Source organism: Pelodiscus sinensis, chromosome 16 (assembly GCF_052426305.1).
Source record: "Pelodiscus sinensis isolate ZL-2025 chromosome 16, ASM5242630v1, whole genome shotgun sequence".
Taxonomy (NCBI): domain Eukaryota; kingdom Metazoa; phylum Chordata; order Testudines; family Trionychidae; genus Pelodiscus; species Pelodiscus sinensis.
The window spans coordinates 18,073,021-18,091,029 of NC_143067.1; the positions used below are offsets into that span (position 1 = coordinate 18,073,021).

Sequence of the window (18,009 nt, forward strand, 5' to 3'; positions counted from 1 at the left end):
CACTGACTTCCTACTGTCTGAAATCAGTGCTTCTTGCGGAAATACTATGCTGCTCCCATTCGGGCAAAAGTCCTTTTGTGCAAAGGGGCCAGTGTAGACAGCTCAGATTTGTTTTGCGCAAAAAAGCCCCAATCGCGAAAATGGCGATCAGGGCTTTTTTGTGGAAAAGTGCGTCTAGATTGGTACGGACGCTTTTCCGCAAAAAGTGTTTTTGCGGAAAAGCATCCGTGCCAATCTAGATGCTCTTTTCCGCAAATGCTTTTAACGGAAAAGTTTTCTGTTAAAAGCATTTGCGGAAAATCATGCCAGTCTAGATGTAGCCCATATGTTTGTCTTTTAGGCAAGAAGCTGAGAGATGGATCCAATCTAAAATTCCCAGAACTGAAGGGACTTGAATTTTGTGGCCTGGACTCAGTTCTGTTAGGGTGCATCAACACTGCACTGTAACTCAAAATAAGATATGCAATTTGACCTCCACAAATTGGGTATCTTATTTCAATGCTATTTTGAAATAGCTTTTTTCGGCATTTGGCACTATCTTCACAGTGCCAAATTTAGAAGTAAAGCTCTATTCCGAAACATCCCAGACCCATGGTAGAATGAGGTTTACAGGGATGTCAGAATAGCAAGCCCAAAATAATAGGCTTGCTGTGAAGATGCGGGATAGCTATTTCAGGATACTCTGTTATCCCAAAATAGTGTTGCAGTGTACACGTAGCCTTAAGGTGTTATGTTTTTACATCATGCATTCTGTGCTTGTACCTTCCTACTACGTAAAAAGTAATTGTAAAACGTAACCGTGTAACTGCTAAAAATCTGCTGAGACCTGATGCGTACCAGGATGGAGCCTTCCAGCTCCTAAACTGCAGAGCCTGCAGCAGGGGCAGCCAGCTTCTTTGAAGCGAGGCTGGTTTCTTGGGAGCCAGTGCACACCGGGACGGAGTCTACTGGCTCCAAGTTAAACTGCAGAGCCTGCAGCAGAGGGTGGGTGGGAGGAGCCGGCTCCCCAGGTGGGCAGAATTTAACTGATAACCATCAGTTTATCGGTTACCAATTCATCGGTTAAACTCTAACATCTCTGCTTCCTACAGAGTTTGTTTTCCTTTTGGATGGTGGACGGCTGAGGCTTAAAAGGAGAAGCAGACTCCATAAACTATTTTGTTGCTGTACTTCTCTAAAAATGGAAAAGCTCATTTAAAAAAAAAAGTTAGATGATACAGATGATGCTATGGCAGCTCTCCTGAATTTATTACTTCACTGACTGTTTGATGTCACTATTAGGAATTTTTATATTTTAATACTTGCTTGGAGCTAGCATTTATCTTACTGGTATGAGATATACCACAAATCCAATGGCAGAACTTCTGTATTCATCCTCAGATTTGTTGTCCTACTAAGTGATAGTAAGTCCCATGCTGAATGAAATCAGAACTGAAGATCTGTGACTCAAAGTCCTGATACTGCTAATAACCAGTTGAGAATTTCCCTTTGCTCACATGTAGAAGGACTCTGTGTTGTGAGAGCAGTTGGATCTGAATGTATGGTAGGGTTTAAGGTAACAGGAAGCAGCCCCTGAATACAAGCACATAAATTAGTTAGGAAATACATTTATTCTTAGCCTATGAAAAACATCTAACATGTGAATTGACAACCAAGAGCTAATTTTTATAACTAGAGTCTACAATAAAATGGTGAAATACTAACGATATCATTAATGACTCCCAATCCTGTTTACTGGGAAAACCTAGATTATTTAGTACAGTAGTTTTCAAGCTTTGATCAGCAACCTCTGGGAGTCTGCAGGCTATGTCTAAGGGATCTGCAAAAGGTGGTTGTTATCAAGAACAATGGTTTTCAACCCGTGGTCTGTGGATCTCTGCAGGTCTACAGACTATGTCTAATATTTCCAAAGGGGTCTGCACCTTCATTTGACATTTTTTAAGGAACCACAAATGACAAAAGGTTGAAAACCACTGATTAAGTGGAACAGAATGGTTGTATTGCATGGGCACCAGTGAAAGCTAGTGATGTCTGAAAGAACAGATCTGAGCAGAACCAGCACAAAGATGTCATTGGAGTCAAGTCACAGCAGTGGATAAAGATCTTTTGTGTCAAAATCAAATCACATACCCTAGGGAGCTTCCATTGATGGCCCGCTTGCACAGCTCCTTTTCTACCAACTGTGCTTAAGCAGGATGAATGAGTGCAATGCTAAAGAATCCAACAGGGCACAACTTCCTCTGCTATGCACATCTAGTTCATCCCAGAATCTTGGGTGAATGCACTAAGATCCTGTATTGTGGAGTGAAGTGGATGGGTATCTGCCTGAAGTTTATTCAGGTCCTCCTCTCCCACTAGGCATTAGGCTTTCCCATAACACTGTGATGGATTCTTTGTGGACCATTCTCCACTTTGGCTGTTCCAAAGTTCTAGGCAGGACTTTCAAACAGAAATACACAACTTTTACAAATCCATCTCGCTCTATTACATTTTCAATGTACACATGTTGAGGGACTAGCACATTTAGCTAATGCCAGTTCAGAAGATGACCTTCAAAATTCTACTTTTATTAAAGTCCCATATTCACAGAGCCTTTCTCCCTAACAGGCTGATTCAAATCAGTTTCACACTAGTAATGACTGAAAGATGTTATGCTTTTATACTTGTTCCATGGCTTGTATTAAATGACCTCAATCTATTTTCTAGTGGACAGGTGCCCATGTCGCCACTATTGTTGGTCTTTGCAGACAAGCCAAAGAATAAATGAGCTTGGAAATGTAACTTCTGAACCTACTCATGCCTTTTCATGGATGGAACCTATGGGAATACATAATCTAGAAATACTTTGAACAGTAATGGTCCCTCCAGGACAGGAAATATTCAGGAAGCTGGAACTGTTGCAGTAACTGTTGTGTGGATAAATAGAGAACTATTCCCTGCAAATGTCTATCTGTAATTTTTCAGAAGCACTAAACTCTCATTATTTTAAAATTAATGTCTGATTCCCAACAGTGAAAAAGATGTTAGATTTCATGTAATTTTTGCTTAACAAGCTAAAAATATAAGTTCAATTAAATGCCTTCATGCTTAGTATCCCATATTCTTCTTTAATTAATTTCAAGAGGAAAATAACGTGCAACTGAAAGGTGAATTAAACCTAGATATTAAGGAGCTCTAAAAACAAACTTCGGAATCACATACGTCCACTGTTGTAATACTGAAGAGATTGGGTAAAGACAACACACTTACACCCATACTGCTATTGATAGTCTAGTAGCAAAGGACAAAATTTGTTCCGGTTTTCAGTGACTGAAACTCCCAAGCATCTACTTGCTAATCACTGTTTTCACAACAGGATGAAGTGAAACTATTCCCATGCTATCAGTTAGTGAGTCACTAAACCCAACAATTGAAACAACAAAACAATCAATTACTCTGCACAAAAGTGTCCACAAGGTGATTTATCATAAAGGTTATTTCAGTCAAGAATTTATAGTAATTCTAGACAAAGTGACAGGAAGGGAATATGGGGTCCAGAAACTCTAAAGTTCAATTCCAGCTTTGCACTAACTTGCTGCACACCTTTTGGCCTCTCTGTGAGCCACAATTTTGTCATATGGAAAGTGAGGAATAATAATCCATGATATTTCACGTATCTTTTAATATTTGTACCAAGATGGAAAGAGCTACAGAAGTAATTTTTTTATACAGGTACATAACACAAGAAATTAGAGGAGAGACTTTGCCATTGGTAAGCAGATCCTTATCCAATACAGACATCAATAGGCTGTCAAACATGAGGAATGAACAGTCTTAATTTTAGTGAATCTAAATATTGGTGATGAAAAAAACCTATTAGATCAGTGGTGGCCAAAACAGCGGCAGAAAAAAAATGTGAAAAGCCACATCAGAATTTTTTTTGAGCAATTTTTGTTGAGAAAAAAAAAAAAAAAAAGAGGAAAAGCTCCCCACCAGCCCCCCCAGAGTTGTTGAGCAAAGGAAAAAAAAAAAGCCTACTGCTCCTTTAAAGAAAGAGGCTGTTTGGCCACATCAGACTCCTGTCAGCCGATGCCGTCTTGGCAACGCCATTATGAATCGCTGCACCAGACGGCTCTCCTGCCCCAGTGAGCGTAGGGAAGCGGGGTCAGGAGCCATTTCTAGGGGTGCAGAGGCAGCTACACGTATCAGTGCAGCAAGGAGGGGTAGAAGAGCCTCAGATGAAGGTCAGCAGCATTCACTGACAGTAACTCTCTTCTTTTAGGAACTTTATGACCTCCCCCACTGCCATAGTATTTGAGTGCCTCACAGTCTGTCATGTATTTTCCCTTAGAATACTTATCTGAGGTAAGGGAAGTGCTATTATTCCCCATTAATGGATAGGGATCTGAGACACAGAGAAACTATTATGGGACTTTGCCATTGAGCTTCACAGTGCCTATCTTTTGGGTGCCTAGGAAAATCATTGGAACACCACTGCAGTCCACAAAGAGTGAAGCATTTGGGCTCCCAGTACAATGTATAGGCAGAGAGAGGAACCTAGAATGTAATCCACTTAATCCAGCATCCTATGTGCACTGCTGCCTAATAGCCAGTGGGATATGCCAGCTGGAATGGGGGTTGCAATGTCCTGCCTCTCAGAGTGGTATCTAGGTCTAGGCTACAGAGAGGTGACCATTTGCTTAGCAATCCACAATCAGGAACACATGGCTGGAGTCAGAAGGCTTAGCTGCTTCTTGCAGGAATTAATTAGGCACCTGCCTCACTCCACATAAGACAAAGGTTTCCACCTTATAACGTTTGCCTTAGGGGCTAGAGCATTCACATGGGCTGTGAGAGACCCAGATTTAATCCCCTCTATATCAGAAGGGAAGTGAAAGGTTGTAAACAGGGGTCACCCACCTCATAGAGGGTGCTCTAGCAGCTGACATCCTGATGTGGGGCTCCCTCCATCTCTCCTGTTAGAGCTATTCCACTGAGGCTAAATAATGAACAAGCGATTGGAGTGAGGGAACTGGACATACGGTTTCCTGTCTAGTTAACCACTGGACCAAAAAAATCAGTCTTGCTTCCTTTCTCTGGCCCAATGACTCGTCAAATATTTATCCACAGAGGAGCAGTTATTGGGCCACAGAGACCCTGTATCCACAGTGGAACAGCCTCAATAGGAGCCATCAGAGTACCCCATAGCTCAGTGATTAGGAGTTTATTTTATTTTTCATTTCTCCTTTTATTTCTAAACACACAGTTATTAGGAAATTGCCACAGCTCACATCTGGACAGCAACAGCATGATTAAGACAATTGTGGGGGTGCCATAAATTAAGTTTCTGTAGACAATATTAATAGACTCTGCAGAAAGCACCTGACATTTCTTGTGTTTCAAAGTCCACTGAATTGGCTCAGTGAGCTAGAATTAAAACCCTTGTTTATCACGGCCTAACATCTATACCTGTGACTAATGCTTTTGCTGTCTTGTGGAAACAAACAAACCTCAGTAACTAACTTCAGGGCAAAGCTGCACATTCCTCAGTTCTCATTTACAGGAATTTAAAAGCTATAAGCAGAAGAACTTACTGACCACTATAGTTAGTGTGGTTCTCGGTGAAAAAACATGGGAAGACATGGCCCCTGCCCAGAGAATCTTAAATTTAATATCAGATATAACAAAGCATTTAAGATACAGAATGCATTGGAAGACCAGATAATAGTCTAATAACGGTGTGGATTTTTAAACAAATATGATCAACTCTAATTTGGCTCAGATTCTGAGTTTTATTTAAAAATAAAACCCCAGTGCCTCAATATGGCAAACTATCACACATATGAGAGACTCTACTCACATGAGTAGTCTCTTTTACTTCAACAGGACTACTCAGTTAAATAAGTGTTAAGCAATGCATGACTGCTTGCAGGGAAAGAGATCTAGCTATGTACAAAACTTCTGTTCAGCATAATTGTTTCTTAGGGCTGTTCAATTCCATTCTTATAGGGAAACACACATGCCTATGTTATGTTTACAATCCAAACTTTTCCAAATTGCACTAGTGCAGGAAAACCAGAAACTGAAATTGACTAGAACAAAAGGACAGCTCATTAGTCCATTATCACTGCACAGGCTGGTGGAAAACCTAAACAATGAGCATAAGTGGCAAAAAATATTTGAATTTTGTTTTCAGTTTTTATAATCTAAGATCTTGTTACTATCATTGTTTAAAATGTTTGCACCTGATCCTGCAAATATATATGGCCATAGTGCCAAATCTAGTCCCACTCACTTCATCTGAATCATTCCTGATAACAACATTATTATTAATAGATGTGTCTGTTAGATCACACTCAGAGAGCTTTCTTGCGCAAGAGAGGTTATGTCTACACTGGCAGCTTGTTGCACAAGAACTCTTTTGCGGAAGAGTTCTTGTGCAAAAACTCTTCCAGAAGAGAGCATCCTCACTGGTATGTGCTACATGCCAGTGTAGACGCTCTCTTGTGCAAGAAAGCTCTGATGGCCATTTTAACCATAGGGCTTTCTTGCACAAGAAATTCATGTTGCCTGTCTACACTAGCCTCTTGCCAACAACAGTTGTGCAAAAGGGCTTATTTCTGAGCAGGAGCGTCAGAGTTCTGGTGCAAGAAGTCCTGATTTCATACATTAGAACGTCAGTTTATTTGTGCAAGAACACGCGGCCAGTGTAGACAGGCAGCAAGTTTTTGTGCAAGAGCGGCCGCTTTTGCGCAAGATCGCGCCAGTGTAGATACAGCCCTACTCTTAATCCTTGCTCCCTTAAACTGATGGAATATTTAGATATGCATGTATCAGACTTTTGAAATACCTCATGTTATTCTACTGGGTTTTAGTTGACATATTTGTAAAGAAAAGATTCAGCTCAAGAGAGAAATTTCACATCATTTGTTGTGATCAGCCTTTCTTCCTCATGCTATTAGTAAAACCTTACAAGTATTAAAACATAAAAAATACGGTTTTTTGTTTTAAAAATACATTTTAAAAACATCCTTTATTCTACAAGTCCAAAATTGTATGAAACATGTTGTTTAATTTTTGCTTTTCTTCATCTTGGGCAATGAAAGTAGTTTGTCGGTATCACTTTTGTTAATAATCAGTTTCACTTCCATGTTCTTTTTGGACACAAAAATGTAACCACATGTAAAGGGCAAACCCATATTCCCAGGCAGAGTGCCATCGACCTCAAAGTGAGGTTCCATGGAACCTGTATGAGTGACTGGAAGCAAAAGCAGCAGGATAATATTTCTTTCTTTAAATGAAGACAACTGATGAACTGGACTTTTTTTTTTTTAAATAATAATGGAAATATTTTGTTGGGTTCAGTTTTTGTAAAAAAAAAATAGTTTTTAGAAGATCTTAATCTCCCACTTACTGACAAAGTTAATTATAGCCTGCTAGCTTTTTTAAAGCACTCAACTCCATGTTTCAATATTCTTTTTAGTGAATGTAGTGCTCTTGAATGTCATGTTTCCAGTAATTAATCAAGCCTTCTTCAGTTAACTACAATGATGACTTTAGTTAGATAAGAACAATACTGAAATGAATCTTTAGCACAGGGAGAGATGTCCTTGTTTTCGAACTACATCTAGCCTCACATATTATTTTCGAATTCAGTTGCTTCCAAGTGACCAGTCCCTTTGAATCCTTTATCCGGAAGGTTGTAATAACCACAGTTACAACAGATATTAAAAACTCCATTACCCTCACAATAAAAATTGCTAACTATCAGAGACTGAAGTCCTCTACATGTGCACAGAATGGCTAGAACATGGTCACCAGCAGTGTATGTTTCCTTTTAAACAGCTTTGCTCATAGCTGACACTTTGTGCTGCAACTCTTACAGAATGTGTAGCTCTGTAGGAGAAAGACCCTTAGTGACTTTAACATCATCTTTGCACTCTTTCCTGGCCTGTTCCAGGGACAAGTACAGCCCACTGGATATGGTAGGCAAGCCAAGGGCTGCCCTAAATTATGGCTGCCTCCTCAGGAAGCTATTAGCAAGGCAACAATGCCTCTGATATTATGGGCCAGGATTTAAAAAAAACCTCAGCTCCCAATTCAGGGGGAGATGGGGCAGGGAATGACAGCCATCTGTCAAATGAGTTCAGTCCAGTAAATGTATCTTTTTAAAGTTCAGGCCAGGGAGTTGCTGTACACGGAGCACTTTTGAAAATCTAATCCCAATTGTGGGTACCAAATACTTGAAAATGTAATCCCCAGATCTTTTGAAAAACTGGCTTCATGTGATCTAGACCTGCTATGAACATGGTTAGACAACACAATGGTTAAAATGCCAGTAGGTAGCTTATATTAGTACCCCTAATGTTACTGTCATCATTGCTACCTTGGGTAGCACATTGGTGGAAATTAGAAAAAAGGTGACCATGCAATTACACCATTCAGTCCATACCTTCTCTTGTCAGGACTAATAACCAGGGGCCAGTTAATATACACGGCTTTTGGTAACTGGGACACTTGACCACTGCAAAGGACAACTCATTTCACACAGGCCACCAAACAATGGCAATTTTTAGAGCACTTCTGACTAAGATGAGATTCGCACCTGTAACCTAGGTATTTAAACCTTTATAGTACATTACTACTTCCTTGAGCCATCCAGTCTACCTGATATACATGTTGAAAGTGGTAGCTCTTTTAAAACCCCTCTCATCTCACAGTGTACTGTATGCATAAGAATATCTGAGATTTTACTAGGATCCACTGTGTAGAATTATAGTAAAATATTTATTATTACTTCACACAGCATCTAGAAGTTAAGAATTGGAGTGGATTGATGCTAGTACATTGCTTGATGAATACTATTTTAAAAGTGTATGGAAGTATAAACCAACCCACCTAACAAAATGTTTAAATGTAACTGACCTTAGAAGTGGCAGTGCTCTCCTCTTATCACAACATAATCAGCTCTGAGAAGGCAAAAAGAACAAGGTAACATTATTCTGGTATGTGGATGGTTAGCTGAATATAATCCTAATCAGTTTTATAATTAACCTTCCAATCTGAGTGAAAGTATTCTAGCCTGACATTTTGTAAGTTAATTAACTTTCTATGAACGAGTGCTCCTTTCTTGGAAACAGCGAGATAGGAAAGTTAAACGATGGGGTGACATTTTACCACACTACTGAAAACATGGCTCTAATTAAAAACAACTGACAAGAATAGAGATTCTCTCAGGTGTTATCCTAATAAAATTTTTAAAAATCCCCATTAGACATGTTCAGCAACAGGCAGCTCCATACATTCCAGATGTAATCAATAGTGCTCTAGTAAGGTCTTTAGGAGCACATTCCACAGATAGCTGGCTGTGATTGAAAAGCACCCTACTTATTTGGATGCCTAGATTTCAGATTGCAGGGAGAAGGGCTTTACTTAGGGATTGAAAGGTAATCTGAGGGCACTATAACCACAATTACTTTTCCATTCCATTTCTCTAAGACTGGTATTAGTGTCTGCAGAGAAATGAAAGGCCAGAAGCATGTTAACAGCAAAGACAACTATAAGTCAGCTACTTTACACTGTAATTAATAGTTCTACTGGTGTGGTCAGGTAGTTAAGTGCAAAAAAAAAGTATTCCTAGAGCATGATTTTTTTTAATTTTGTTTTTATTGTAATTTGAATGAAAAAAAAAAAGCCCTTAAACATTTGCCTTTAGTATTTGCAATTTAGACATCACAGTGCAAAGCCAGGGCAAAAAAAGTACAAAAGAGAAACAAATTGGGACAAACTAAGATTGTTTATTTTTTGTAAAATCACCTAATAGCAACTGTGGGGGAAAAGAAATAAGATTTTTAACATTCATTGATTTGTAATTACCTCAGGTATTACTAGTGAGTTTTCTATGTTGTTTTAAAAGGATTGAGCCAAGATCAGGCATGGGTTAAGTGAGCTGTACTGACACAACCCATATCTGAATTTGGCTCATTTGTTATAAACTAACCAAAAATACAAGTCTTTTACAGTACACAGTCAAGCACATATTATTTGCAACCACACATTAAATGTATTAAATTGCTTATTTTATTCACTGTTGATTTGTACAATAGTTGCCACAAACACAAGAACTACACTCTAAATAACTTATTATACAGTCCTATTCACAAAATGAAATGTAGCTGAAAATGTTTTTCAGAATCTGCCCAGCTCAGTGAAAACCTGATGTAATGAGAGCAGAGCAGATCTCATATGAGCTTCTTGAGGGTTCTGGCCCAGTAGCTATACACAGAACTTTGGCTGGATGCCTGTCTTCCCCAGCAGGTGAATCACTCTGAGGCTTAGGCAGGAGACAATCTCCTGACACCTTTTATAAAGCAGTAGTGCACACGCTCAGGTGGGAAATAGAGCCTAGAATGAAACTGTAGTGCACATGTGTGACGTAGTGGGGGTACCTGGCTGGTTTCTATGCTGCTGTCTCTGGGGGTACCTGGCTGGTTTCTATGCTGCTGGCTCTGGGGTAACCCCCACTGGCTGCCGTGGGTACCACAACCCAGCAAAACAGGATGAATCACTATGCAAACCAGTATGGCCAGCCACCCCCCATGGAGAGGAACAAAGGAAGGTGGAATGCTGCCCTGGCTGGGGGGCAGGGCTGGAAGAGGGTGAGGGAGTTGGTGTCTGGGAGCATGGAGGAGACAGCCTAGGGAAAGGGACTGGAGTTTAGGGGCCCAGTCTCCCCCATCTCAAGGGGGCCTGAGGCATCCTAGCCCAGCTCTGTGACCAGATTACATCTGTGCTGTGCTGTATCATGGAGAGGCAATAAACTTCCTCTATTCCACCGGCTGGTGCAGTCTGTTCATGCCATTTTGGGGTGCAGGAGACGGGGAACCCCCAACGCACCGTCACAACATGCCAAAAGGGAAAACCCTTGACACTGATTGGCTATGTCTACACTTGCGGCTTCTTGCGTGAGTAATATGCAAATGAGGCTAAGCGTGGACTATCGCTGAGCCTCATTTGCATACCTAATGAGCCACCATTTTTTCAGAAGAGGCTCTTGCGCAAGAAGGAGCGTCTACACTGCCCCTTCTTGCGCAAGAAAAACCCTCTTGCGCAACGCCGTTCTTCCTCTCAAGTAATAGGTGTAACGGCATTGCACAAGAGGGTTTTTCTTGCTCAAGAAAAGGCAGTGTAGATGCTCCTTCTTGCGCAAGAGCCTCTTCTGAAAAAAATGGTGGCTCATTAGGTATGCAAATGAGGCTCAGCAATATTCCATGCTTAGCCTCATTTGCATATTACTCGCGCAAGAAGCCGCAAGTGTAGACATAGCCAATGAGTCTGGGTGCCCTCTGGGTTGGGCAGAAGCTAAGTGGGGTTTGTGGATCACAATGGTGCCTAAAAACAGGAAGAAGGTGTCTAAATCCCCTTGTGCAAATATACATCTCACTCTAAATCTCACAGATCACACAAGAAGTTAAAGGGTGAGTGGGGATAGGAATTCAGCTATTTCTATCTCAGAGACCCTTGTTTAGAACACAATATGTTCACTTTTGTTACTAGTACACTACCACGGCTTAGCTCACCAGAGTGACCTATCATACCATGTCCAGCATTTACCAGAGCAGCTAAACATCAGATTTCAAATTAAAGAATTATTCATGAAGGATTCTTGTTTTCTGTTTCACCCAGGAACTCTGAACTTTATCCCCTACTTCCTTCTTCTCTTATTCTCCATTATCTCAGCTATGGTATTGTAAGAAACCCCATTTCAATTTTTTCCTATAGAAACCTTTTACTTACCAGCTCATTGAAAGATTATCATTGAGGTTTTTTAACCAGTTACTTTTTGGGGGGTTGGGATTGGGGGGCAGAATTATTATTGTGGTAAAAACATGTTTGAATGCCACAAGCTGCTTTAGGGTTGTAGTTATAGCCAACTAAAATAAGTATTATTGATCCATCATTTCCCCTTGTCCCTTCTGGAGAGAATAAACATGCTAATTAATTAGTACCTTTCATAATCACTAATGGTTTCCATGTGAAAATGGGTAAGTGGTGAGAGTGGTGTGCTAGTTTTCAAAGTGCCTACATGTGCAAAGATTCTAGCCTGAACTCAAATGGCCATTTGGATTCACTCTCCAGCTGTAGATCTCTCCGTTTGGTGTAAACAGAGAGATACTTCCTTCCCACTCACACCTGAAATATATTTAAGAGGCCAGGCTTAGTTATTTTTCTGTTTTAAGATACAACCTGTCATGGGATGAGGGTTTTTCTACTATGGCCTCCAGCAGCATGGCAATTCCCTGGAAAATCTTTATCTGTTTGTATTATTGTGTTCGCCTGCTTTCTTCTGTTGCTCTGTGTTCCCCCAGCTCTAGGGATGAGACAGTGTCTGAGAAGACGCCTGAGCTGTTGTTTGTTCCTGAGGATGAGCCTCCATTGTTGCTATTGCCGCCAGGTGTGAGAAAAGGTTATACCCTCCTGCCACCTCTTCTCAAGGTGCTGTCTGACCAGAGACCTCACAGTTGGGAAAGTGAGGTCCCAAGACTCCAGCCAAATTCCAGAGCCCTTAGGTATATGAAGAGGCTATATAAGATGTCTGCTACAAAAGAAGGAATCCCCAAAGCCAACAAAAGTCATCTCTATAACACTGTAAGACTCCTCGCTCCATGTGCTGAGTGTGAGCACCACCACAGGGACCAAATAAAAGGTAGGTGAGGAAAGATGTGTGTTTGGGGGAGATATAATTAAAATTCTCTTTCCTTTCCCCCCTTGTTCCTTCAATGGGGTGAAATAAAGAAACGTGTAATCTCTGCAGATCTGTATCTATTATACCTACTGGATGACTTTTCTCTTGCACTGGATAGGTCTTTTCATAATATGCCTTGCCTTAAAAGGAGTTTAGGTCTGGCTTTGCCATAACTTAGGTCTTTGAACCTACATAATTCTCACATCCAAACTGATGCTTACCCCTAAATACATTTTAGAACAATCCAGCATGGCCATTTTAAGATAAACTGATTTTTTTGTTTTGTACCTTTTGAGTCAAGCAAGGAAAAAGAAGTGACTGACATCTGCTAGCTAGATGCCTTATGTTCTTTTATTGCCATGTGTAAAATGCAGAATTTAAAGTCAGCAAACTCTGCCTCTGTAATCAGATCTTATTAATGATGTGTTAGGATCCAAATACAAGAGGACTTTTTCAAATCAGTCCACTGTTCTTCATCTACTTTCTACCAGAGAAGAACCAAACACTCTTTCCCCCCACCCTATGAATATCCATATTTGTAATGCATGACTTCAAATAACTTAATGCTGCAGTCGAGAAGCTTCAAGCAGAGAATAATGGGGTGGGGTGAAAGATGTGGTCTGATCACAAGACTGGCAACCAGCAATCCCTGACTTCTAATCCTGCATGTATGGCTGTGGACATGTTACTTCAACTCTGACTCAGGATTTCTCCCTTTTTATTTATTTATTTATTTATTTTTTAAAGTCTGGCTACAGATGTGAACCTTCATCACATATTTTAAGGTGAAGTGCTCCAAAGTTAAGATTTTATAAAAGCAATAGGATTTATTGATTATGACCTGATGTATAAACTGCAGTCAAACTACTGTTTTAGGTGCATTGCTACAAAATCCCCTAAGTAGCATGATAATAAAATGCTTAAAAGCAAAAACTTATTAATGGGTGCATCTCCTAAGTTATCTTCTATATTATTGTAACTATTCAGATGGCTAAATTTGGAACTCACTCACCATCTCTCTGTGCAGCTCATTTCAAAAAAGCAAACAACTTAAGGGTTAGTGCATCTACACTAAATTCATAAAGCCCTCATTTAGAATATTCTCTGTAGTTAGTGGCCTTTTTCTCAAAAATAAGGATGAAGAATTAAGGAAGTTCAGAAGGCTAACAATTATTAGTAACATGGGGGAAATGCTCCAAATGAAAGAACTGGAATTCTTTACCTTAGAAAGCAGATAAGTAAAAGGGGAATGTGATAAATTAGTCAAAATAGCAAATGGTATGAAAAGATAATTCAGGAGTATCTGTTTTCCCTGTTTGTTGATATGGGGAGGCAATCAATGAAATGGGAAGATGGCAAATTCAAAGCTGAACACAAGAAATACTTTTATACATAATCTTATTTCTATAGGATCCTCTTCACCCACTATTTTTAATACCTATAGAAAGCCTGCAAAGATCTTTCTTTCTCTACAGCTACGACTAGACTACAGGCTTCTTTCAGAAGAGATCTTTCAAAACAACTTCTTCCAAAAGAGAGCGTCCACTCTGCAACAGTGCATCGAAAAAGCGATCTGCTTTTTCAAGAGAGCGTCCTGACTAAATGTATGCTCTCTTGCATGTAAGCAGTGGATGGAATGGCCACCAGGGCACCTGTGCTTTTTCCTCTTTTTCTGAAAGAACTCCCTCTTCCCCGTCCACACACGCCTTTTTGTGAAAGAGCTCTTTTGTAAAAAGGCTTCTTCCTCATAGAATGAGGATTACCAATGCCAGAAAACCCCCTCTGTCTTTTCAATTTTCTTGTGGAAGAACTCAATTGCAGTGTGGACGTTCCTCAAGTTTTGTCAGAAAAATGGCTGTTTTTCCAACAAAACTCTGTAGTATAGACATACCCTACCATTGCTGCCATATTCAGTTTTGCATTTTTTCCTTCCTTAACATAACAAAAAAAGTTGCCCTTTTTTTATGAAGTATCACTAGTTAACTAGTGTTGTCCCATCTATGGGACCAGGGTGTGGAGCCAACAGGTGAATCCACCATTGTTTGCTCCTCCAAAATGTCAAAGGTATGTGTGTATAAAATTGTGTATATATACGACAGACTGGTGCATTTTCTTAGAGTAAGATTTTGGAACCTTTTCGACATTCTCTGCCAGACTACCAAATTTAAGTTGCATTGAATGTTGGTCTAAATTTCTTCCCTTTTTAATGACTTATTTCTGTTTGATTATGCACACTTGTCAAGTGCCACTGAAAATGGTTTAATCTCTACAGATACTTTGTTACAGATACTTTGTTTCCTTTCTCAGAAGACCTTCGCTCAGTGGATCTGCTTTTCAATCTGGATCGTGTTACTACGCTGGAGCATTTACTCAAGTCCGTCTTGCTCTACTCCTTTGACAGATCAGTTTTTAGTTTTTCTGCCAATACATGCACATGCCACTTAGCTGTTAAGGAAAATGATCCCTCTACTCAAGTGTGTCCCAATGTACCGCAGTCAATTACTTTTAATCTGCACTTTGAACTCAGACGCAAGTGGGTTGAGATTGATGTAACCCCTTTTCTTCAGCCTCTAATTGCCTCTAACAGGAGGAGTATCCATATGGCTGTGAATTTCACTTGTCTGAAAGATGATCAACACCAAAATTCTAAACAGGGAAATTCCTTTAGCATGGCACTGGTGCCTCCTTCACTTCTATTGTACCTAAATGACACCAGTGAGCAAGCTTATCGTAGGTGGAATTCCCTTAGACATATAAGGAAGACTCCAGTGTGGTCCAGATGGAGAAATAATCCACTTGCAGATTCCATGGAAGAAAAGGGATCAGAAAATATGCAGAATAAAAGGGCATCTCGCCACCGACGAGATGAAGATGTGAAAGAGAATCCATCTCCTCCAACCTATAACTTGAGTGAGTACTTCAAAAAGTTCCTGTTTCCCCAAAATGAATGTGAGCTTCACAACTTCCGACTAAGTTTTAGCCAACTCAAGTGGGATAAATGGATAATAGCACCACACAGATACAGCCCTCAATATTGCAAAGGTGACTGCCCAAGGGTGGTTGGGCATCGTTATGGCTCTCCTGTCCATACAATGGTACAGAACATCATATATGAGAAACTGGACTCCTCTGTTCCAAGGCCCTCTTGTGTTCCTGCTGAATATAACCCCTTGAGTGTCTTGACAATAGAGCCTGATGGGTCTATAGTCTACAAAGAATATGAAGATATGATAGCTACTAAATGTACTTGTAGGTAACATGTAAACACCACTTTATTGCTACATACTTCAGAATATTTTCCAATACTCTTAGTCAAGACTACAAATGGCTTACTTACAATTGTGACATTAACTTCTATTAAATAGATATGCTAACAATTTAGCATGGAGTCAGTGGCAAGTATCTGTATAATGGCATCACTTATTTTTGTAACCCCTCCTAACTAATTGGAAATGTGAAATTAGGAATTAAGGAAATACTAAAGTAAAAATTCCTTTCAATTATGGATTTTCTCCATATAAAATCTCTTACACTTCTATAAAGAGAAATCTATTGTATGCTTTATTGCTCTGGGTTAAAAATAAGGGGAATAAACAGCTGTCATGTAATGGCATTTGTGTGGTGGTTCTTTGGTATTGCTTGCATCCAAAAGGCACTTTATATTGATATTTTTGGTAAGTGGCTGGAGGCTTTAGAAAGAGACTTAGTATTTCTGACTTCTCAATCAATCAGTTTGCATACATGCTTTAATTATTCAAACCAGTTCCAATTCCATTATGACAAAATTGAAAGTTATCCAAAGTGGTCTTTTTAAAAAAAAAAAAAGTGTTCTGCCAAACTGTTAGGGTTTTCTTAGTGGTTGGTGGTATGGTAAGTGAATATACTATTTATCTGGAGATCATCCTGATTTTGTATCAGGAATCCTAACTATATTTCTGGTCAATAACAAGTAAAAATGTGTTCAGACACTTTGGTGAATTGTCTTGACAGTTCCTAGGAAAAGTTACGCTCCTTATTGATGGGTTGTTTAAAACTGGCATTTAGTAATTTTTTTAATGCTTTTATTCTGGCCAGTTATGAACAAGAAATAACTCTCGGACAAAGGATAAATGGACACAAATCAGACACTAGCAATGATAACACACACAAACTTAAAGAGGAGCATTTTAATCTACCTGATCACTCAAAGATGGATTTAAAAATAACAATGCTTCTACAGAGGACTTTTACTACCCAAATACAAAGAGAGACTGCATAAGTGGAGGTCATCTAAAAATCTGACACTGCTATTCTGGGCTTGAATAAAGACATTAACCAATTAATGTGCTACAAAACCAATTTCCCCTACCTTTGACATCCACATTTCAGCATCAAAACCTACGAATGGGACATATCCAGCCCTCTTAATTAGCTTCAGTAAAACAGGTCCTCCAATGGCAGGATTTCTATGCTGTGTGTATCTCTCTAGGATTCTGTTATTTCCACTCCAACTTATCTGATGAAATGGATCTTATGCAGAAAAACTCATGATCCTATATATTTTTGTTAGCCTCTAGGTTGCCACAGGACTACTTGTTTTTAAAGTTAGACTATAGGGCTACCTTTCTGAGGCTAAGAAATAACTGTTCAGTCTGAACTTTAGAAGTGAAATCATACTTGGCTATGTCTAGACTGGCATGATTTTGCGGAAATACTTTTAACAGAAAAGTTTTTCCGTTAAAAGTATTTGTGCAAAAATGCATCTAGACTGGCACGGAGTTATTGTTATAATGATAAAAGGGGTAGAAAATGAGGGTGATATCATGCTAGGAGTCTACTACAGGCCACCTAGCCAGGTGGAAGAGGTGGATGAGGCCTTTTTTTAAACAATTAACAAAACTATCCAAAGCCCAAGATTTGGTGGTGATGGGGGACTTCAAATATCCAGACATATGTTGGGAAACTAACACAGAGGGGCACAGGCTATCCAATGAGTTTCTGGACTGCATTGGAGACAACTTTCTGTTTCAGAAGGTTGAAAAAGCTACCAGAGGAGAAGCTGTTCTGGATTTGGTTTTAACGAATAGGGAGGAACTAGTTGAGAACTTGAAAGTGGAAGACAGTATAGGGGACAGTGATCATGAAATAATAGAGTTCATGATCTTAAGGAAAGGTAGAAGGGAGACCAGCACAATTGAGGTAATGGATTTCAGGAAGGCAGCTTTGATAAGCTCAGAGAACTTGTAGGTAAGGTCCCATGGGAAGCAAGACTGAAGGGAAAAACTTCCAACTCTCCTCAGTTGTAT

General features: G+C 39.7%; 2 protein-coding genes across 3 annotated transcripts in view; one reads left to right on the top strand and one right to left on the bottom strand.

The window, feature by feature from the left end:
* Nucleotides 1–9,024, bottom strand: part of SHROOM1 (shroom family member 1) — an 81,423-nt gene extending 72,399 nt beyond the window's left edge. Inside the window, exon 1 of the mRNA XM_075900336.2 lies at nt 8,905–9,024. The gene's annotated coding sequence lies outside the window, so the exon portion shown is untranslated. The remainder of the gene's footprint in view (nt 1–8,904) is intronic.
* Nucleotides 9,025–12,252: 3,228 nt separating this feature from the next.
* On the top strand, nt 12,253–16,337 carry GDF9 (growth differentiation factor 9). Of its 2 annotated transcripts, none has more exons than XM_006128565.5 (2): nt 12,253–12,685; nt 15,032–16,337. In XM_006128565.5, the coding sequence occupies exons 1-2, from the start codon at nt 12,253–12,255 to the stop codon at nt 15,979–15,981; spliced, it is 1,383 nt and encodes a 460-aa protein (XP_006128627.4). In that variant the 3' UTR covers nt 15,982–16,337. The 2 variants fall into 2 exon arrangements, with proteins under 2 accessions (XP_006128627.4, XP_089625635.1); XM_089769509.1 differs by having other exon boundaries at nt 12,416–12,685; nt 15,035–16,337.
* Nucleotides 16,338–18,009: the final 1,672 nt, after the last annotated feature.

Coding starts and splice junctions, on each gene's coding strand:
- GDF9 (XM_006128565.5), top strand. CDS start 12,253: ATGGCCTCCAGCAGCATGGCAATTCCCTGGAAAATCTTTATCTGTTTG. Junction 12,686..15,031: donor CCACAGGGACCAAATAAAAG/GTAGGTGAGGAA, acceptor TTCCTTTCTCAG/AAGACCTTCGCTCAGTGGAT.